The following is a 23,248-nucleotide window of genomic DNA, read 5'->3' as shown; positions in this document are numbered from 1 at the left end:
CCAGGTGAAAGTAATAAGCCCCCTGATGGCCACAAACAGTACTACCTCCAACCCTGACATCCACGTGTTTGATGATCAATACCAAGTAATCCTAAATCAAAGGCGCGTGCACAAAATTTGTGATTAGCAGAAATTGACACCCCTAAAATACCTTATAAGGACCACAGAATTCAATTTAAGGCAATTTAAAGAGATGGCAGAGAAAAAGTACTGTGTAGCCTACACATGGCCTGATTTATTTTTATTATTATATGACTGTGCGCTACAGCGACTTTGTAACTTCTCTTTGTGCACATGAAAATATATATAAAACTTATTGAGGACATCTTATAAAAACTTGAACTTGAACTCGTCGTTATTATAAAACAGACGAGGAAACTAAGCTGATTGTCCTGGTAGAGAAACATAAAGCGATGTGCCAAACCTGATGAAGATCCACTGGGATCGAAACGTTGTCTACAATAAAGGTGTAAGGAGTGTGCAGGCTTCCTTCTTCTCATCCAAACTAACATCTAAGTATTGGTGATTAGTCAACATATAGGCTACATAAACTATGTGTGTGCCACATAGGACTGGAATAAAAACAGTGTAAAATTTGGAGCAGCATCCAACCTGCTGCAATTTCCGACACATCAGAGACATTCCTGTTTTTGTCATCTCTGTCTTGAGTTCCACACACTGTGGAACAGGTAGAAGAAATGGTTACTGTCTGGGATTATCGAGGAGCGATATATTTTCACTGTCCTGTGCAAGTCTGCAAGAAGCTGAGGACGGAAAGCACTCATCTGTTCTGGCTCCAGTGTGTTGCACAATCTGAGAAGGAGGTGTCTGGCCAGTCGAAACCGACTCAAGAAATCAGCTCCGTCTTTGAATATGAATATGAATAAGGCATGTATTAATCTTCTATTAAAGAAATGTAAATCTAAATGTAATATAAATAGCGTCTAATGCTTATGGAATTTATAGAATTTAGAATTTATAGAACTCCACTTAGCATTAATTAATCAGGATTACCGGAATTAAACATCACCCATTTTAATGTTGGATCCTGTTGCGTTTTTATATGATATGAATAATTATAATATCCAGTATATTCAAATAATTTAGCCACTCTAAATCAAAATAAAATATGAATTAATGGAATAATAAAATAACAAAACAACCGTGTGCTTTCATTTCTGTGCACAATACCAACATCTGAGACCATTCGTGTTCTTTCGGCTCCTACGAAAAAACTGACATCCGAAAACTTTAATAAATCCCACATTATTTGTGGAAATGCAATTCTGAAGAATTTAGGGGCAATTTTTAGTTCGGCTCACGTTTGATAAATGAGGGCTGATAATAATCCTCCCTTCAGATTCAAATCCATATTCAAATGTGCTTTATTTGCCTGAAGCCCGTTTCTTGACCACCTGCATGAAGTAAACCTGTGTTGCAAAAGCACTGAGACACACAGTATGAATCACAAACCCCCTTATGAATAAAGTGCTTTGGTGCATCTTATTTTTGAATTGTAGTGTTTTTGGAATGTTTTTTCCCCAGAATGCAGTGTTCTAGAACTCCATGGCTTTCAGCCACCAGTAGCGATTGTGACATCAGCATGTTTGTGATCTCACACCCTGAAAGGTTAAGCCAATCAAAACACTCCAGTGACTGCACATCAGTTAGTTAGTTCTAGAACCCTTAGTTTTAGAGTTCTGTACATTCTTTCTACAGCTACAGTGTATGCAATTTCTATCTTCTTCTCCCGCTGTGTCTTTATTATATTACATTCATTGGGCAGAAGCTCTTATCCAGAGTGAATGGCAATATAGGAGAAACATCAGAGTATTGACCTAATTAATATGAGCAGGAGTACAAAACCTGGCTAACAGAGAGTAGTGGGGCAACAGCACTAAAGCAATATTACTTGCTAACTACGCTAACCAACAGCCAAGATACTAATTTGCAGATTACATCCGTAACATGCACTAAGAACAGAAACATAAAGCCATAAAAATCTAATCTAAAACCATAAAAGTTCCATAAACTAAATGAGTGTGAAAGGAGGGAGTGATATAAGGTGGGGATGGGAGGGGAACTGAGATGGAGTCTGTAGTGACAGATCTTCAGTCTGCATCAGAACATGGCCAAAGATATGGGGAGGGGATTTACCTCAGAATTGTGGAATTGAGAGATCTGGCCGGGGTGTGTAATGTCTGAAGGTTAATTTGAGAATTTCCAGTGAGAGTTGCCCTGTGGTGCAGTGAGGGCTTGCACCCAGGGTTTTAAACATTCGAAGTGTAGGTTCTATGGAATTTTCAAGTCTGTGTTCTAGAACTCCACTGCTTTCAGCATTAGAATGTTCAATTAAGAACATTCGGATCACATGTTTGTGACATCACACCTTTAAAAGGTTGAGCTTGTGACCCTCTCTCTCTCTCTCTCTCTCTCTCTCTCTCTCAGGTGACCTGTTCGGCGGTTCGCAGACGGACCCTGAGTCAGACCTGCTGCCCACACGCCTGCCCACAGAACGCCACAGCACCGTTCCCCTCCGTCACAGCCGGCACCCCCCCTGACACTACCCCTCCTACCCCAGCCAGTGAGGGGCGCTGTGGGCCCTCTTCCTTACCACCTCGTCTCTCACCCTCTCCTCTCCACTGGAGCACAGGACTTCATTTCACCTTCCTGCCTTACCTACCCTACCACAACCCCACCCCACTCTACCCCAAAAGCACCACCCCCTCTTGGGCCAGTGAGGGGCTGGAAGGATGCCAGGCAGTGGGGGGCAGGGTCTGAGGGAATGCCCCCCCCCTTCTCGAAAGACGGGAGGAGCCAGGCCATGCAGCCGCCACATCTCCCAGCAAGACTACAACTCCCAGCAAGCCCCAGGGAGGAGCATACAGGAAGTCCTGAAGATGGAGAGGTCTGGAGCTGGAAGCTGACGTGGCGTAGTCGCATTGGCCACGTATCCAGACGCTTTTGTTTATTCGTGACCCTTATCTGTGTGAATCTCTCTTGTGCATGCCCCGTCAGAGAGGAACGTCATGGCAAACGTGTGTGTGTGTGTGTGTTTGTGTGGGGGAAAGGAGGAAGGTTCCCTTGCGATGCCTCCTGTGGTTTGATTACCCCCGGACTGGTTTTGCTTTGGTCGTCATGGTCCCTTTAGGGTTGCCAGGCCGACCCGGACGGACTTCTCCACCTCCTCGTGTGAGCCGAGTCCCGTCGAGGGTCCGGAGACAGAGTCGCACCCCGCTGCAAGTCTTCAGCACACAAGAAAAACCTGTCGCTGGACAAACCAAAGCCCACACGGTTCTGCAGCATGATTACAGTGTGGCTTGTAGCTCGCTTGAATCCCTTCGACACACACAAAAGTCTGTAAGCTAAGAGGGTTCTGTCTCTCCATTGAAAATAAATGCACAATTCCCCATAATCGCACAGCAAGTCTCAGTGCTTGAGGAAGACAGAGCTTCAGTAGCCATTCCCGGAAAAGAAGACGAAAGTCTGTCGTTTTCTTTCTCTTCCATCCCTCTCTCATTTTTTGTAGCTGACGGAGCAACTTGGACAAATCTCTGTCCTCACCTCAATTCTGAATTCTGCTCGGGGCAATCAGAATGACCGGCACTGAGTTTGTACATCATTTGCAGAGAGGAGAGCAGCCATTGGTCGGACCACAGGCATGACTTTCCAGAGATGTTTACGTCTTGTTTTTCATTCATCCAATCAGAGGTCTTCTTCATTTAGTAATGGCAAAGTTCACTGGTGGGAGAGGTGGGTGTGGTTTCTTGAGTCTGCCTCTTTTTTTGGGAATGTTGAATCCTCTTCCCCGCTGTCTGTGAAAGATCTGGGAAAGAAACCAGGCCAGGACCGGAAGAGACAGATGAGAACGAGTGAAACTTCAGATGTCTTAATTTATCCTTTACAAAAGAACCCACATCTGAATAAAACATCATGTATCTTAGGACTTTGTGTTCCTAAATGTTCATACGTTTCCTTTCCTAAAACTAATGTGATGGTGGTGATGATGATGAAGATGATAATGATTATAATAACTTATTTGTGGGTGTTTATTTCTTATTTTGCTCCATGATGTTTTTGTTCTGACAGTAATCTCGGTTACAGACCCGCGTGGTCTTGAAGTAACTTTTGCACTTAGAGTGATGACTTTAAACAATCTGTTTTAGACAACTCAGGAGAAAATAGTTCTTCTATCTGAGAGGTTGTTTTCTGAGTGTGAGCGATAGGCACGGAGCGAGCTGTGGTCGGCGGAATTCCCCAAGGTCGCGAGGTAGGGCAATGAAACCTTCCCCTTCATTTCTGTCCCGCCTGTCGAGCACGACCTCTAGGACGACCTTCACACCAAATAATTTCTTTAGGGCTAGGGAAGGTGTTCCACTCTGGCAGAGAGTGATCTTACCTGCCCAGGACCGCAACCGCTGGTCATGAACATCACGTCCCATAATGCACTGCCCACATCTTTTCCGCTCGTTAACCCTAGCTTGCCTTCACCAAACTGGAATTCATTTTCTGTATCGAAAGTTTATATATTGTGCTTTAGTATTGTATAGGGTGATAGGTTGTGGGAGGGTATTACTGACTGGCTAGTGAGGGATATTACTGAATGATTATTGTGATGGTATCATTGTGACTATTGGGAGGATATTACTGAGCACCCTCCCAATGGGGGGTATGACTGAATGAATATTTGGAGGGTATTACTGAATGACTATTGGAAGGGTGTTACTGAATGACTATTGGAAGCAGTCTGGATGAGGTGCGGAATATAAGCTCTTCAAACGAAAGCTAGACGAACGGCGGTTTTGCCGATAAAGTTGACATTCCCGAATTACTTGCACCCTGCATAAGACTGAATGACTGGTAAGGGTATTACTGAATGACTATTGAGAAGGGTGTTACTGAATGACTATTGGAAGGGTGTTACTGAATTACTGGTAGGGGTATTACTAAATGACTATTGAGAGGTTATTACTGAATGACTATCGGGGGGTATCACTGAATGACGATTGGAAGGGTGTTACTGAATTACTGGTAGGGGTATTTCTGAATGACTATTGAGAGGTTATTACTGAAATACTAGTGGGGGGGTATCACTGAATGAGTGGTGGGAGGGTATTACTGAATGACCGGTAGGGGTATTACTAAATGACTATTGAGAGGTTATTACTGAATGACTAGTGGGAGGGTATTACTGAATGACTAGTGGGAGGGTGTTACTGAATGACTAGTGGGAAGGTGTTACTGAATGACTGGTAAGGGTATTACTGAATGGTTACTGGGAGGGTATTACTGAATGACTAGTGGGAAGTTATTTCTGATTGATGGACAGGGCTGATCTCTTTTTTTTGAGGGACAGTTCCTGCTGACATATTAACGTTTTATGTGATTGCACATAGAGTAAAAGGGATGAAGGGACCGTTTTGGGCACATAAGTCCATGAGCACATGCGGGGTTACATTGCTAAAGTGGGACTGTTGGTTTGTCCTGGATTACTGCAGCTGTGGATAGGTTTGGCTTGTGTTCAGCAAGGTCTGCTAGAGTGGAACACCTTTATGTCTAAGGCTAGTTATACAATGCTGGAATCTAATAAAGACCACACGTGTATGTATAATTTATTCCATGTTAACTTTAAGAAGGGCTAAGCTTTTGTTGAACATATCTCTTCCTTTAGTGTCATGTACAGCTATATAATCTGTTATATTGTTATATTGTTGGTTCCCATCGGGCCCAAATATTTATTTCACACGGTGTGTGTGTGAGAGAGAGAGACTTTTGGGAAGGGAAGATTAGATTTCTGTCCTTTATGTATGCCATGAAAAGCTGCACACGTTGTGTAATGGTGGGGAAACGATGCCAGATGTTATATTGTTTATCCAGAAGTGTCTGTTGCTGAGCGTGTGAAGCAGGCCTTTGGGGGTGTGGGGGTGTGTGTGGGGGGGGGGACTTATTTCGGTTGAGTAGATGCGGTCTGAAGCTGTTCTGAAAAAAGACGCAGCTACATTGAATGTGGTCGTGTTCAGGAACGGGGCTACTGGTGTGTTTTTCTGAAGGAGAGTTGTTCTGCATGTTCTGGCAGAAGGCCCGGAAGGTTCCGTAGTGGATATTTCATTGACATCCCCCCACGGGCACGCTGGTGATCTCCCCTGACCTCACTGCTGGTGACTCATCGATGGGTTATCTTTTCTCTCTCGCCTCAAACTTGAATTTCTGCCTTAAGACAATAGTTTTTGTGTTGTTGCTCACAACCTCTCGTCGTATCTCAGTGCAGCTAGAGCAGAAAGAGCAGACGGTGACCCATTCACTTTGAGGTTTGATACTCCTTTTGACATTTCTGGGTGGGGAAGAGTTTTTAGAGATTGGTTCAGAGATGAGGTACATGAATGTGACTGCGTGGGTCTGTTTTACTCCAATAAAGGGACCAATAAGCTTTGTTTCTGGTGGGAAGTCTGAACGTGTAACACCAGGAAGTGACATCACAGCTTTTATCTAAGCACTGTGGTTTTGTCGACGCGGTGTTGAAGTACAGTAACATTTTCACGTGAACTTTTGTCCATTTGTCTTTAAACTTGATTGTAAAATTGACCTTCGGTTGAAATAAAAACATTGGACTTATGTTTGTTTCTCTATGCACGTTCTCCAGTTCAGTTTGGTATGCAGGTCTGAAACAAGGATTTCATGGGGGGAGCTTACCGTCCATGTTAATCTTTGATGGTTTGGACAAAGGACATTTTCAGCATTTGCTGTCTTTGTGTATCTACGACCTGTTTTTTAGTGTCACCGTTTTTAGCATCTCTGCACTATATCGCCATTTGAGCACTCTCCGTAGATGAGCCTGTTACACAACACATCGTAATAATATTAGAATACAATTATCACATTAAAATGTTGCTGCAGCATCGAGAGGTTTGTTTGGCACTGAACAGGTCTGTCCAAACCAGTGCTCTTGTCATACAGATGGGGTTATGTGCACTCTATATCCCATTACATTATTGTCACATACATGATTTGAAATAGGGGTTCGTTTCTCTGAATTTTAAAGCAAAATGGGGTATCCATTTTGCGAAATAGAACAAACGCTCAACATTAGTGAAAAGAGGGTAAATGCTTTATTAAGTGTTAGAACTGCTTGAAATGTACATTTTGATTTCAGTAGGCTTACTTGATCACCAAAGGCATACAGTGATAGACTCCACATGTAACTGTTATCTTAAGAATACCATATGCAAGTCATTAGTATGACCTCTGACCTACAGGATCTGTCTTGGTAATTTCTAAGCAGTTTTACAAATGAGAACAATGAAAGCACCGCTCAAAAAAGCTGAAATGTTAAATGGTTTGAGAATCCCATATGAGCATAAAAATAATAGAAAAAATGAAGTCCATTCTCACAGTTTATTTGTTTAACTGTTTAATTGTTCATGGTATTTCCCCTCAACGAATCACATTCATTTTCAAGGTGCCAGTGCTACTGCTATTTATGGAATCAGCCCCCTCCACCACTTATACTGCCCGTGACATAAAAGAAACCTTGTCCAAGAAAAATAGGAGAACAAGGAGAAGGAAAATGTTTGATTTTGTTTTATTTTTCCAGCTGTTATAGGGTGAGAGGCACCGAATGGCATGAGAACTGAACCCAGTAGAGGCAGAAACACAACTGGCCAATAGCACTGACGATCTGACCCTAGTTCTGCTCTGAGCATGTTGCCCTGGAGACCACCTTGCATGAATTCTGTTCTGAAACGCCATGTGTGTCCTGTAATGTTTGTGGTACAACATTTTGCAGTTTTACAAATTCAAGAAAAAATAAAAATAAAAACAATGAATTTTATATCAGTGGTCTGGTTTCATCTCATTGTGTGAACCTAGGCAGCATTTGGAATTACCATTCATTCAGCAACAAACACTCAAACCACAACACTGTTTATCCCACCCCTTCTCTGTGTAATGCGCCGACGTTGAAACGCCATTGGCTTTGCCAATTAGAACCAATTTGTAGCACTGATCTTGAATTATTGTACAGCTATACAATGTTTTGGGACAGAGTGCTGGCCCATCAACTGCATATTTTAAATCCAAACTTAAGGACTATAACCACTGGCAGAGGGTGAGTCAACATGTCGGTGAGACTTTTCAATGATAGGAAGGGATTTACAATGGTCTTGTAACAATGTTTTAACACAAAAATCTTACCTATTGTACCTTTAAGGGGAAAACTGTTAAATATTCTGTTTTTTATTCAACGGAAAAATCTAAAACAAAATAACTGTAAGAAAAAGGAAACAAAAAGAACATAAATCATCTTAATTATAACAAAAGACCAAAATTCCAGTTAGGAAATTTGACATATGATGTTTTTATGCAAAGTGAATACAATAGACATTGAAATATACATTGACATAGATATTTGGAAACTGGGCTGCCTAGAAAGGTTTGTTAGTGAACATATTATATTGAAGCTTACTGATATTTAGTACACAAAATGATTAACCCTTAAATCATGGTCATAAAATATGAATTGGATCTCAACCTCTTCTAAATCACACAACAAACACTTCCTTCAACAGACAGACACAGATTAATCTTAGTATCTAAAATCTGAATTTAGTCTAGGACTTGGCTTAATGTGTGTTTGTGAAACTGACCCCTAATGCTCTTAATTTAAATTTCTGCCAATGTATTTCTATCGTTCTGAAACTATTGTTTTAAGCTTATTACCGCTGCAGGAAAATGAGTCGGTTTGACAGACACAGATTGTCCTGGACTGAAGTATATTTTGTATTGAGACTCTATGCCTAATCTGTGTCTGTGAAACGGGACCAATTTCAATCTTGGAATATGAGGGAGTACAGACTAATGTTGCCGAGAGCTCCCAAACCCAAGGATAACTGAAAAATTCCAGTTGAAATTTGCTTAGTAAGTCTATCATTTGAGTAACTTTTAAGTCTGGATAGTTATATTTCAGTTGTATATATTTTCGGTACGTTCCCTATTGTTGACGGAGGCACTTGCGACGCTGTCTGTGGTGGTGGTTACTGTTGACAGCATGGTCCCGGGGGATTCCTTCGGCCGGTGGTGGAGAGTGAAATAGCGCACGCACACAAAGACACCTGTGAGGGGAGGGAGACAAAGGGAGCATACACTCACCCAGCACTTTATTAGGAACATTTTTACTTTATTACACCTACTTATTCATGTGATTATCTAATGGGCCAATTGTGTGGCAGCAGTGCAGTGCATACATTCATGTAGATACGGTTCAGAAGCTTCAGTTAATGTTCACATAATCCAATTGGGAAATTGGGAAAAAATGTGATCTAAGTGACTGTGGAATGATTGTTGGTGGCAGACAGGGTGGTTTGAGTATCTCAGAAGCTGCTGATCTCCTGGGACTTTCACACACACCAGTCTGTAGAGTTTGCAAAGAATGGTGCAAAAAACAAAACAAAAATCCAGTGACCAGCAGTTCTGAAGAAACATCTTAATGAGAGACATCAGAGGAGAATGGCCAGGTCAAAGCTGACAGGAAGGTGACAGTAACACAAATAACCACACATTACAACAGCGGTATGCAGAAGAGCATCTCTGAACATACAAGGCATCATAATTCTAAGTGGATAGGCTACAGCAGTAGAAGTCTAATAAAGTCTAATAAATACCGAATAAAGTGCTCTCAAAAACACGGACATACAGCACCGGTTAAGCGCACAAATTTGCCTCCCGTTTAAAAATTGAGTGTCCGAGCATCTCTGACCATCACACAAAGCTCACGTGTCTGCCATTTTGTCTGTTCCTCTTCTATTCGTTACTCTGTTAAGCGTCTTCTCTAAAAAGTGCAATACAGAATTGAACGTTAGGACTGATTGCTATGTTGGAATTGTGCTCCTAGATTTGCAGTTTAACATAACAGGCCATTCAGCCCAGCAATGCTTGCCTTTTCCTACTAAGTGTACCTTCTGCTTAGTTTGCCTTAAAGCTAAATAGTATCTAGCACCATATCAAGCCTGGTCTTGAAAACCCCCAGTGTTTCTGCCTCCACTAAACGTCCTGGCAAGCTATTCCACACAGAGACCAATCGCTGTGTGAAGAAAATACTTACTAATATCAGTGTGGAATTTATCCTTTGCCAATTTCCATTTGTGCCCTCTCGTTCTGCTAACTGAACTTACCCCTGAAGATTCGATCGGATTTTAATTGGAAGAAATAGCCTTTTCAGGCAAAGTTATGCTGCGAGTTCGGCTGAATAAATCACTGTCGTCAGCCGAACAGCTAAGAATCAGAAACGACTTCTCACCTGCACTGACATCAAATACTGTCTTCAAAAGGGACCTCCAGCAAGATTTTTATCATTTTTTAAGTGTGAAAGCATGAAATGTGCTTCTTGAGTGATAGCACATTTTTCCCATAATCCAGGCTAGTGGTAACAAACCAACCCACTAACAAAGCACAGGGTTGGGGTTGGAGTGAAAACCTATAGGACGGTAGATCTCCAGGAACAGGGTTGGGCACCCCTGTTCTAGCTGTTGAATGAGGTGTGCTTTGTTAGTTTTGGAGTGAAAACCTACAGGATGGTAGATATCCAGGAACAGGGTTGGGCAGCTTTGCACTAGCTGTTGAATGAGGTGTGCTTTGTTAGGTTTGGAGTGAAACCTTTTGAACCGTAGATCTCCAGGAGCAGGGCTGGGCTGCCCTGCTCTAGTTGGGTACCCCTGCTTCAGATCATGCAGTACCATGGAAGAGCTAGCGTTTAATTGGATGACCTTTTACTGGTAACTTACAACCTATAAGTACCTGTCATGTCACTGGGAGGAGCCAGTTTGAAGGTAACCATAGATAGCCCGGCCAGGTTAAACCCACCCACTGGAAGAAACCATCTGTTTCCTTCCACAGTAGACAAGTCAAAACAAGCTAATGACACAGGCTAGGCTCAACCCTTCCATACCTATGCAGTTGTCTAGATTTAAGCCTAGGCTCTTGTGGTGAATTTTTGGTTTGTCCCGGGGCCTGTTCACTGTTCATCAAAGCAAGAATATCCAGTCTGCTGGATAATGGCACTGAGCAAAACCCGTTCCAAATCCGGAACATGGACTGAAGTCAAAAACAGCTGTTCCAGGTTTTTACTTTGTGCAGTTATGCAGCTAACTCGGTAATCCTGCTTTGTGGAACAGGCAACCCTGGGCCTGTGTGGGACGGCCTGTATTTACCATGGAGGGAGTTAAGGATGCAGAATATGTAGAAGATGACTTCCTTCAGAGGGCTGACCGGGAAGAGCAGCACCCCCCAGGACAGCCCCAGAAGCCAGGAGACCCCCATCAGGCTGAATATGTCCTTCCGGGTGATGTGCCGCTCCTGCTGGGCGGGGCTTAGCCTCCGCGCACGCACAACATGCACAGTCACTGCCACAAACACCAGCAGGTTCAGCAGGACCACCAGGGCGAAGAAGCTGAAGGTGATGCTGAGCAGTACCGATTCAGGCAGGTAACACCTGGAGAGACATAGAACAGTGTTAGTCAGGTAACACCTGGAGAGACATAGAGCAGTGTTATTCAGGTAACACCTGGAGAGACATAGAACAGTGTTATTCAGGTGACACCTGTAGAGACATAGACCAGTGTTCATCAGGTAACACCTGGAGAGACATCGAACAGGTAACACCTGGAGAGACATAGCACAGTGTTAGTCAGGTAACACCTGGAGAAACATAGAACAGTGTTAGTCAGGTAACACCTGGAGAGACATAGAACAGTGTTAGTCAGGTAACACCTGGAGAGACATAGAACAGTGTTAGTCAGGTAACACCTGTAGAGACATAGAACAGTGTTAGTCAGGTAACACCTGGAGAGACATAGAACAGGTAACACCTGGAGAGACATAGAACGGTGTTAGTCAGGTAACACCTGTAGAGATATAGAACAGTGTTAGTCAGGTAACACCTGGAGAGACAGAAAAGCAGTAACTTAAAGTTTATATATAGCTAACCATGGCAGGCTCAAGCTAAGACTATTCTGTGCTTTGTTAAAATTCTGTTTCTTTTTTCAATATTTATGAAATTACCTATCCATTTTAAGTGATTTCCTAGCTTCACCCTTTATTTATTTTGGACTTTTGAGAATTTGTCCTAGAGGCACATTTCTGTCATCTACTGCGTTGTAAATGCTACATCTCCCTTGTGTATTTGGCAACTTGTATCAGGTTTGTAGAACACCAGACCCAGAAGCGAGACTAGGGAGTAGATCTTTTTAAAAGTCTTTATTTAAATAAAGGCAGTTCAGACAGGCAGGGTTCAATAGTCAGAAAATGGGAATTGCAGGGAATAGGCAGTTTGTTATAAAGTGTCAAGAAAAAGGGTCAATGCTCCGGCAAACAGGAACAACAAGGATAATCCAAAATGGGGTTGTGGTCACAGGTTGGGATAACAAGCGGACAAATCAGACAGAAACAGAATCCAAAGAACAAAATCGAAAAACAAAAACAGGTCGATACATAGCGGTTCAAAACTAGACAGACGAAATAAGCAGAATGTGGAAGTCGAAAACAAAACAGGTCAAACCGGGTATCAATCAGGGATAACCTGTGGAGAGTATGGAATGAACACATAACAATCTGGCGATGAGACATACAAACAGAAGGGTTTTTATAAGACAGGTAACAAGAGGGAATGGCAATCAGATGTGGGAAACAATCAGGAAGGAAATGCAGGTGAAACAAATAACATTGAGTTAATGAACTGACAGGGTGACTGCGGTGTGCACAGAGGGTACCAAAACATGGAAACACTAAGCACATAGACAAAGGACTAGACAATGAAAAACACAGAACCTGACAACTTGGACATTATAAAATGTTTGTCATGTTTCAGGTCTGTCTTGCTATGTTTTATGTTTATTCATTTTGTCTTAGTCACGTATTGCCTTTTCATGTATTATGTTAGTCTAGGTTCGTCATGTTGTTTAGTTTATTTCTTGTTACGATTTATTTTCTCGTCATGTCTAGTTATGTTTCGTTACGATTATATTACCTTGTTATGTTGAGTGGTTATCGTCTTAGTTTCGTTTTGTGTTATGTTTTGATTTAGGTTTATTGTTACGGAGACTGGTTACTGTTTAAACATACACTTTTACTTTCCGCAAACCTTGCGTTCCGCCTTTTCTCTCTCTCTTTCTGTCATTCACTCCCTAATTGTTTCCATTTGTCTATTTACTAAAACTACTAACGCTAGATCAGGATTGGGTAGAAACTAACACACTAATCATGTGTTCATGTCACCTTACGTTTCTTGTGCATGTCATTTACTAATTTACTAATGCTAGGGCAGGATAGGTTTATTACTAACGATTACTAATTACCTTGTTAAACTTGTCATCCATCGCACCTGTTTTCCATTTCCTTGCTACGCTCTAACTAATTGTCTACACCTGTCTACACCTGCATTTATATCCCAGTCGCGCTACTGTTCACTGCGAAATTGTCTGCCTCTAGTTTACTACGCAACTACTACTACTTGAGCATTATTACTGATTGATTCACGTTAAGATCCAAGCCTGTTTTACCGACTATTGTTTATTGATTTCTGTTTCGTTGACAATCGTTTGTTTTTTGACCACGTCTTCGCCTACCGTTTTTGTACCTTTGCCTCGCTGATTGTTTCATGGTTTCGACTTCCGCATCGCCCTCGACTACGACTCTGCCTGTACTTCTGCCCCGCTGACGGCTCTCCTGCTACAGGACCTTCCTGCACGTCTACCGACTACGAGTTTGCCTCTTCCCTCGGCACCGTTTGTTTAGTGTTTGTTTGGCTGGATCTACGTGTATGGACTTTGCTTGTTTTGACTACGCTCCTGGGATTCGTCCCGAATAAAGCCCTGACGGGACTTTATCTAACCATTGTTTCTGAGTCGTGCATTTTGGGTCCAACCCCCACGCACCCGTCTCAATGTTAATTTTTTTACTTGACAATGTTTTTCCTTACTTAGATTTGCATTTATTTGTAACATGCATTTACAGTAGAATAAGAGGTAAAATAAATTATAATAAATAATAATACTTTATAATAAATTATAACAACCAAGCCAAAAGTGCTCCAGCCCACTGGAGACTGATCACTCACATTGTTACTGCGCCACCCTCAAGCTGGTAAATGTTGTACTTCCCATACTTTCCGCAGCTTAGGATCGATATGACAGCCACTGCAGGTAACCCTTAGGGAAGGGGGAGAGAGATGTGGAGTCAGTTATTAATGCATTAAAGGCCCACACACATATTTTCAATGGCGCTCAATTACCAGCAGTGACTGTTACCTCAGCATTAGAACATTCAGTCAAACATTTTAACGACATATTTGTCATCTCACACCTCAAAGGGTTAAACTCGATTTGATCAAACCCTCAGCAGTGTCGGACTGACAGAGACTTTCCGGAAGCCCCAGGCTCACCCCAGCCCACCAAAGCCACCCTGAGCAGGTATCTCCTGATGTAGGTACTCACCCCAGCCCACTAGAGCCAGCTTGAGCAGGTATCTCTTGATGTAGGTACTCACCCCAGCCCACCAGAGCCAGCTTGAGCAGGTATCTCTTGATGTAGGTACTCACCCCAGCCCACCAGAGCCAGTTTGAGCAGGTATCTCTTGATGTAGACATTGAAGACACGGATTACGAGCCAGTAGAGGTGAAAGCCCTCTATGGCGAACCAGGTGATGGTGCAGAGGAGGGAGTAGTGCGTCGCCGCGGCGATGAAGATACAGACTCCGTGGTTGTTTAGGGAGGTCATGCTGTCGTTGGCGAGGAAGGAAAGATTCAGGCTCAGCAGTGCCACACAAAGGTGGATGTGGATACTGAGAGAATGCTCAGAATTATGCCACCTAAGGGAGAGAGGGAGGGAGAGAGAACGAGAGAGACATGGGAGGAAAAAGAAAGAGAGGGCAAGGGAGAGAGAGAGCGAGAGAGAACACGTTATGAAGTGGTGTACCAAACAGTGACATCAGGGAATGGAACCAACTGCACCTTCCAATAAGAAGAAGAAGTGCAGGAACAGAAGCTTCATCTGCATTTGAACAAAGAGCTTAAGGAGGAACTGAAAAATGCATGCTTCATTTATTTACATTTACATTTTTGTCATTTGGCAGACACTTTTAGTCCAAAGTGACTTACCATTGCATAAAGTTAAAGTTACTACACAAGTTAAAAGCACCAAACCCATAAATAGCGAAAGAGCTGTTCTAAACAAAAAGACAATAGTCATCATCAGTGCAATTTTTTTTTTTCAGGGTTAGGGTTAGAGAAGAGGGATATCGGAACGCAGGGGAAGAAATCAGGAGGGAGGATTACGGTATAGTCTGAAAAGGTGTGTTTTTAGTCTGTCAAAATATGGGGAGGGATTCTGCTGTCCAGACAGTGGTAGGCAAGTCATTCCACCAGGAACGAGGACGGAAGACATGCAGCTCAACCACCTGGTGTTTGTAATGAGGGAACCATTTGACAGACGCTCTTATCCAGAGCGATGTACAACAACAGTGGATGCGTGCGGCAAAAGGCAGCCAGTGGAGACAAATGAGGAGTGGGGTGCTCATTACATTGTTATGAGCATTTTCCAGATAGTAGACAAGACTAGACAGTAGACCATGGTTACATTAGTATTTTGGATCAAACCCAAGAGCAAATATGAACAATCACATTGTTATGTTCCTGAGTTCTGTCTGTTAGTTTATCATTGTTTATTATTGTTATTTTTGTATTTATTATTTTTCCTATTCATGTCTGGTGTTCTGTTTATATTCATTAGTCTTTGCACTCGTCTTCCCCTGTGATGTCTGAGTCTGAATATTTACGAGCCCGAGTCACTCCCCTGTCTGCGTTTTCCACTATTTGGGTGTTTACGGTAGTTCCGGGCTTCAACCTTCCTTCTAATCTTGCATTCCTTACTTCCTGCTTTCTCACCATTTCATGTTTGTAGATGGCACAAATATACTAATCCCAACTGACATAGAATTTGAACAGTACTAATTATACTAACACACTAATTTGTTCATCAAACTAACAAACTAACATTCACTAGTTTTGGGTATTTGTAATTTAAATCATGTAACTAACTTACTAACACATCTCCAGTTTCAATTCTGTTCTGTAACTCCGCCTCCCTATTCTATCACTGATTACTTGGTTAGTTTCAGCAAAGTGTTCGCACCTGTCTCTCCGTATGTCTACATCTCCTGATTCTGTGCAGTTGTCTACTCCCTAGTCCGGAGCCATTTGTATTACATGTGTGTCCTTGTGAATCCAGTCTGCATTTTCATTTCCCCCTCATTATTGTGCTATTACCCTTTCATGTGTCTCACCTGATGTTTATTTGTTAGACCGCCCTCACTCCCATGCCCCTGTGTATTTATACCTGTCCTTCTCACTCGCACCTTGCTAGTTTGTCCTGTTTTCGAGTCCGGAGCCCTTGATTTCTTCCCCCCAGTTCTGGTCCCCTTGTTCCCGAGTCCTTGCCCTAGTGGCATTCTGTTTCTTTTGTTTTGTTTCTGGATTTCTTGTTTGACCCCTGCCTGCCCTTTTGACTCTTCTCATTGGATCACACTTTTGGACCCCTGCCTGATTTGGACTGACCTCCCGGTTTTGGAACTTTGCCTGTTTTTGATTACGCTCTGTCTGCCCCTTCATCTGCCATTATACCTGCCATTTTTCCACACCCCTGTGTCTGCTTCTGGTTCCTCTGTCCCCCCCAGACATGACACACTTCTAGTCATGTGAAAACAGCCAGCAAAGGCAGGAGTCAAAACAACAGCTGGTAGCTGGTTGACCTGTTCAGACAAGCTCCCAGCTTGACATGGTTTAGCTGGTTCATCAGTTAAGAGCAACTCCCACCATGACATGGTTTGACCAGCTCAAGCTATGTTCTGAAACAGTTTTTAGCTGGTTGACCGGCTACCAGCTCAGACATACTACCAGCACTAGCTGCCTGACCAGCTCATACCCAGCTAGACCACCTTTATGACCAGCCTGGCCATGCTGGTTGACCAGTTCATACCCAGCTAGACAAGCTTAGTTGCCAAGTTGGTCTAGCTGGCATAGCTGGATTTTACAGCAGAGATGGCACTCGTCCTGAACTAAATTCCCATTGTACTGCTTTTGACTTGGGCGGCTAAATAAAGGTGAACCCATTCAGTCTCAAGCCCAACATAAAGTGGCTCCACCCAAATCCAACGGGATGTTGGCTTTGGTTGAGAATATTTAGTAGGGTTTTAATAGGGGCTCAAAACAATAGTATAGCAGTAATTTTGATTGGTTGAAATGGTACGTATAAGGTCAACTTGACACATTTGAGTACCATATAGCAATCTTGAGACGGAAAGGGCTCATTGAAAACCATAAAGCATTCAAATGAGAACACACCTATAGTCATATTTGGTCTTTCTTTCAACCATGCCCACCTGTATATTGCATGGAAGGCGATGACCAAAGCGAGACAGCACACAGACACCCCACACCCGATCCGGGACAGCAGGGTGAGGAGCCAGATGGAGTAGGAGCTCAGCAGTCCGGACACCTGGGTACCATTACCTGCCTCGTTTTCATAGACTGGACTCTGCATGCATGCATGCACACACACACACACACACACTCAGAATCAGAGTCGCTGGAGCAGTGGTCTCAAACCGTGTATATGCTGGCTTTTATTCCAGCCTCAGATTCAGTATATGTTTAGTTCAATTATTTGCGGAATTAGGACTGTAGGTTTGCACATAATGTATATGAAGTGAAATGTGTAATTTGTGTTGTCTAAATAACATAAATAATATAGTCTCTGATTTAGTGCAGTTAAATGCTTAAGGCTGAACAAATATAAACATATAAATGGGAGTTATATTTAACATTGCTTCTAATGGGTTTCACTAGAGAGAGATGTTTTGGGCATGGGTGAACCCATATAGTTTCTGCCATACATTACATTACATTACATTATTGGCATTTGGCAGACGCTCTTATCCAGAGTGACGTACAACAAAGTGCATACCCATAACCAGGGATAAGTTCGCTGAAAGACCCTAGAGGGAAGTACAATTTCAACTGCTACCTGTACAACAAAGATAAGGACGAGGGCCTTTTTTTTTTTTTTTTTTTTTTTTGAGAACAAAGAAACAAACAAACAGAGCAAAAGTGACCAAAGTTAACTATCCAAACACTGCTTACCTAGCCAACTAAAAATACCGATACACAAAGCAAGTCACAGAGACAACAATTAAGGTTCACAGGGAGGTAGGGAGGGATGGGGAGAGGTGCTACTTGAAGAGGTGTGTCTTCAGCTTGCGCTTGAAGGTGGGGAGAGATTCTACAGTTCTGACCTCAATGGAGAGTTCGTTCCACCACTGTGGAGCCAGAACAGACAGTAGTCGTGAGCGTGATGTGGAGGTTCGGAGAGGGGGAGGTGCCAAGCGGCCTGTGGAGGCTGAACGAAGAGGTCTGGCAGGGGTGTAGGGTCTGATGATTTTTTGTAGATAAGCTGGGGAAGACCCTTTAACTGCTTGGAAGGCTAGCACCAATGTTTTGAATTTGATGCGAGCCATGACAGGCAGCCAGTAAGCAGGGGGGTGACGTGTGAGTATTTGGGAAGGTTGAAGGCCAGACGAGCTGCTGCATTCTGGATGAGTTGGAGGGGTCTGATGGCAGACGCTGGGAGGCCAGCCAAGAGGGAATTGCAGTAGTCCAAGCGGGACAGAACCATCGCTTGGACCAGGAGCTGGGTCGAGTAGGGGGTGAGAAAGGGGCGGATTCTCCGTATGTTGTATAGGAAGAACCTGCATGACCGGGTCACCGCCACAATGTTCTTGGAGAGGGACAGTCTGCTGTCCATCACCACGCCGAGGTTCCTTGCACTGGGTGACGGCGTGAGTGTGGTATCCCCGAGGGAAATGGAGAGATCCAGATGAGGAGAGATTTTAGCAGGGATGAATATCATTTCATTCTTGCCTGGGTTGAGCTTTTGATGGTGGTTGTCCATCCAGCTCTGGATGTCCCTCAGGCAGGCAGAGATACGGGCTGAAACCTGCGTATCAGACGGCGGGAACGAGACGAAGAGTTGGGTATCGTCCGCGTAGCAGTGGTAGGATAGCCCATGTGCAGTGATCACAGGGCCAAGGGAGCGAGTGTAAAGAGAAAAAAGAAGCGGGCCTTGGACTGAGCCCTGGGGAACTCCTGTGGCGAGGGGCCGAGGTGTCGATACCGAACCAGTCCAGGCAACCTGGAAGGAGCGACCAGAGAGGTAGGACTCAATCCAGTCCAGGGCTGTGCCACAGATGCCCGTTGCTGACAGGGCGGACAGGAGGATGGAGTGATCCACAGTTTCGAAGGCAGCAGAGAGATCTAGAAGAATGAGGACAGAGGAGAGGGAGGCTGCTCGTGCGGCATGGAGTGACTCACTGACGGAGAGGAGCGCAGTCTCTGTCGAGTGGCCCGATCTGAAGCCAGACTGATGGGGGTCTAGCAGGTTGTTGTTAGAAAAGAAAGAAGAAAGTTGAGTAGAAGCGGCTCGTTCTATAGTTTTAGAAAGGAAAGGAAGAAGAGATACCGGGCGGTAGTTCTGGATGATGGAGGGATCCAGAGTAGGCTTTTTTAGCAGCGGAGTGATGTGGGCCCTCTTGGAGGATGCCGGAAAACAGCCGGAAGACAGGGAGGAGTTGACAAGGGAGGTGACAAATGGGACATACATACTCCCCCTTAGCCATAAACCAGGCCAGTCTTGTCATTGCAGTGGTGCAGAAGCAGAGGGAGAGTTTAACTGCAGGTTGGAGTATGCAGGAGCAGAATCGCTCTGACCCACAGATAGGCTGGACACGTCTATACCACCAGGTCTGGCTTTGGAGGTGCCAGCTCCCCCTGCCCAGCTGGCCCCACCTAGAGAAGCTCTCTCTAAACAGGTGAAGGCTGCTCTCTCACCAGTAGAACAGCGAAAAAGGACAGGTGATCGCAGGAGCACACAATCCCCCCTTCCACTAGCTCAGTGCTACATCCAGATGAGTTCCAGATTGGGTTTGAGCCTGTGAAACAGACAGTTATCCATCAGCAAGGCCCACATTGTGTAGAGAGTGACTACTTCAATTAGTCCTTTAAACAAGAGAATTGGAATTTTCAAAGCAGCCATTTTGTGGTGCTACTTGTATACAAATTTCATGTTCATGAACATGAATACAGTTACAACTAGTTATTTCTGTTGACCAACTGTCAACCTAGTTATTACTAATAATGAGTAAATACTAATTGCAACTTTAATATAATAATTAACTTAAGTCATAGCCTGAGCCTGTGAAATAGACAGCCATCCAGTTGTAAGGGTAATTGATTCTTAATTGACAATGTGTGTTAACAAAGACAATCAGATGATTAAAAATAACCTTTTATTTTTAATGCTTATTACTATTATACCACTTTCTGAATTAAGTGCTAACTATGAGTCTTTCTCTGTCTCTCATAGACAGCATTTGACTTTAATGTCTGCTTTTCCTAGAATGGGGTAGCTAGCACATTCCGGTCTTACAGCAAGGGCAAGGTTGGAGTTTATCTGGAGACTAAATAATAATAATCCTAGGTTGTCAGCATCATGGCTTCCTTGTTTTTGTCTCCGCCCTTGTGGAAAAGTGTGTATAAGACACACTATACTATACACTCTTCTATATCAGATATATACTATATCTGATTCAAATCAGAGAACCGGTAAGCTCGCTCACTTTCTGTTAATTCTTTGCAAATAAATACGAAAATTAAACTCAAGTATAGCTATCGTTATTTTACTGTTTCATCAGACGATGCTCACCTGTGCAATGTTAAAAAGGGCATTTTCCCTATGACAGTGCTCTTAATTAATTAACAGGGAGTCATCACATTTAGTAAAATCTTGGGTCCCATGCTTCAACACCTCCACCACAATGCTGAGGTGCAGAACCCACCACACAAACCGTAAGATCTGACTCTATGGGCCCTGCAACCCTCTGCAAAGCCTCATAAAATCTTAAATAAAACATCTTGCTGTCACTAAATGCAGTTTATTCTCTCACACTGTTCACCACAGTAATTCATATCGATGAAAAGAACAGACTTACCATCTTTCCCCCTATCCAAGAAAGTACATGAAGCATTTTCCTGGAATGGAGATAATTTCATGAATTTTATTGTTGTAGTTTTTGCTCTGTTTTGTTTGTTTTTATGAGCAATCTATGTTCAAAGCAGCTGAAACTGAATTGAATATAGATATTTGAAAGTTTACTCAAGATGGTATCTTGACCAGAGGAATATGTGTTCAATAGGTTCTAGAAATGGACATGATCAGAGGTAATAAAATGCTTAAAATTCTTTGCAGACCTGGGTTCAAATACGTATAAAATTGTTTTAGATTTTCTACGTTTTACTGGGCTTGCCTGGTGTACTGGAACCAACAAAATACTCTCAAAAAGTGCAAACTTTACCTTCTGGTCCTCTTGGTTGGTTCAATGCACCAAGCAAGATCAACCGAGCACATAAAAGTATTTGAATACATAACAATTACATATGATCTCATTATACTGTATACTCGTAAGGTCTGATATTCAGTACCACGAATATGTCAGGTTCTTCATTGCCTAAGTTTTGTCTTAGTTCTTAGCGTCTCTGTGTATTGTTACCCTCTGTGCACACCATAGTCTGTTTCCCGGTTGTTCTTTTCATTCATTAATTTCACCTGTGTCTCGTTTCATGTCTCTGCCTTTTCACTCCTTATATGTACTTCCTGTCTCCTGTCATTGATTCCACCTGTTTCTCGTTTTTGTGCTTGTTTATTTAACCTTTGTTTCTGTCTTTTGTTGGCAGATTGTTATGTGTCCCGACCATATTCTTCAGTGTTATTTCTCTTTTGTTCTGATTTGACCCATTGTGTTTGGACTCTGTTTGGCTCATTGGTTTGAGATTTTGGATTCTCCTTTTGTCTGGACTGCCCGTGTGTTATCAACCCTTAGCTTGCTAAATCAACCATGTATTGGATTATCCCTGACATATCTGTTTGCTGGTCGTCTATTGTTCTGGATTCTGACAGAATAACAATGAGTTTTGCTTGTAAAAGAAACAAATAATCAAGGGTTCCTGCAAAAGCAACATGCTTACAATGTTGCTACTTACCAATGATGAATTTTGGTGGAAAAAAGTGATGTTGACTTTTCTTGTGAGGCCGGAAACCGCCTTGCCCAATTCAATGGCTAAAACGCGATCATTCAGGAGCGAGCTGTTCGCCTCGTGTACCTGACACCGGGAGCAGTCAGATTACAATTACACAGAGGAAACACATCAACAACAACAACATGACATGACATTTGCCTACTTTTCTAACTAGGGTGGCTTTCATTTGTACACATTATCATGGCTGCACATTTCCTGAAGAGATTCACTCATGCAATCCACCTGGAGATTTAAATGGTAAATTAGCAGTTTTATGTTGATCGCGTGACCTAATAACCAAGAGTAATGCCTATATCAGAATGACCTCACACATTTAAAGTGTCTATTCTTCATTTTGTTCAGTTTTTGTGGAACATCTGTGGTGAGTTCCATTGGAAATCTAGTGCAATTTGAGAACGCAAACATGTTGAATCAATATTGCTCCAAAATGCCATCATGACAAAGTGTAAAATATGTCATTTTTTTAATATTGAAAAATTATGGATTGACTGAAACCCTGGTTTAGATGGCTACATAAATATCCACAGCTGCTAGTGCTCTACGACTGTGGTTTGTATATAGATGGAATCTGTCCAACATCAGCCATAGACATTCCTGGGGCCTGTATCATAAAGCAGGATTACTGAGTTAGCTGAATAACTGCACCGAGTAAAACCCCAAATCTGCAACTTGGAACAAAGTTTTACTGCAGTTACCGACTGGTACGCGTTCACTTGGTTTATGGTCGGACAATTTAAATAAAGTTTGTGTGTGGCTAGCAATCGACTAGCCAGTTATAGCAAGCAATCTTAGGCTATTTTATGTTTAATAAATAACGAAAATGAATATGTTTAATAAAAAACAAATTACTCCATGCATTTTCAAAGTAAGGCAAGTATACAAATCTAATGAGTAAAATAATGATGGGTGAGCAATGTAAGTATTTTTGCTGCAGTTGCACCTGTAAATCAATACATATTTTCAGGCACATGGGGGAGGTATTTTGTACTTTACCGGGAACAGGCCTCTTTTAAACCAGATAATGGCAGAGTTAACTTCATCATCGCTCCCAATGGCTGC

General features: G+C 42.8%; 2 protein-coding genes across 2 annotated transcripts in view; one reads left to right on the top strand and one right to left on the bottom strand.

The window, feature by feature from the left end:
• Window positions 1-5,909, top strand: part of LOC133130072 (docking protein 4-like) — an 11,404-nt gene extending 5,495 nt beyond the window's left edge. The window contains exon 5 of the mRNA XM_061244317.1: window positions 2,449-5,909. Coding sequence (XP_061100301.1) covers window positions 2,449-2,561 — 113 coding nt within the window. The 3' untranslated portion in view covers window positions 2,562-5,909. The remainder of the gene's footprint in view (window positions 1-2,448) is intronic.
• Window positions 3,137-23,248, bottom strand: LOC133131566 (adhesion G protein-coupled receptor G3-like; the record flags this gene model as incomplete). The annotated part of the gene is made up of 10 exons (XM_061246941.1): window positions 3,137-3,237; window positions 8,982-9,107; window positions 11,202-11,482; window positions 14,105-14,195; window positions 14,585-14,853; window positions 17,422-17,555; window positions 19,925-20,025; window positions 21,085-21,124; window positions 22,133-22,252; window positions 23,183-23,248. Coding segments are annotated over 10 exons (1,329 nt in total), but the record flags the coding sequence as incomplete, so codon positions are not given.

This window comes from Conger conger, chromosome 6 (genome assembly GCF_963514075.1).
Source record: "Conger conger chromosome 6, fConCon1.1, whole genome shotgun sequence".
Taxonomy (NCBI): domain Eukaryota; kingdom Metazoa; phylum Chordata; class Actinopteri; order Anguilliformes; family Congridae; genus Conger; species Conger conger.
This window is presented reverse-complemented; position numbering and strand designations above follow the sequence as displayed.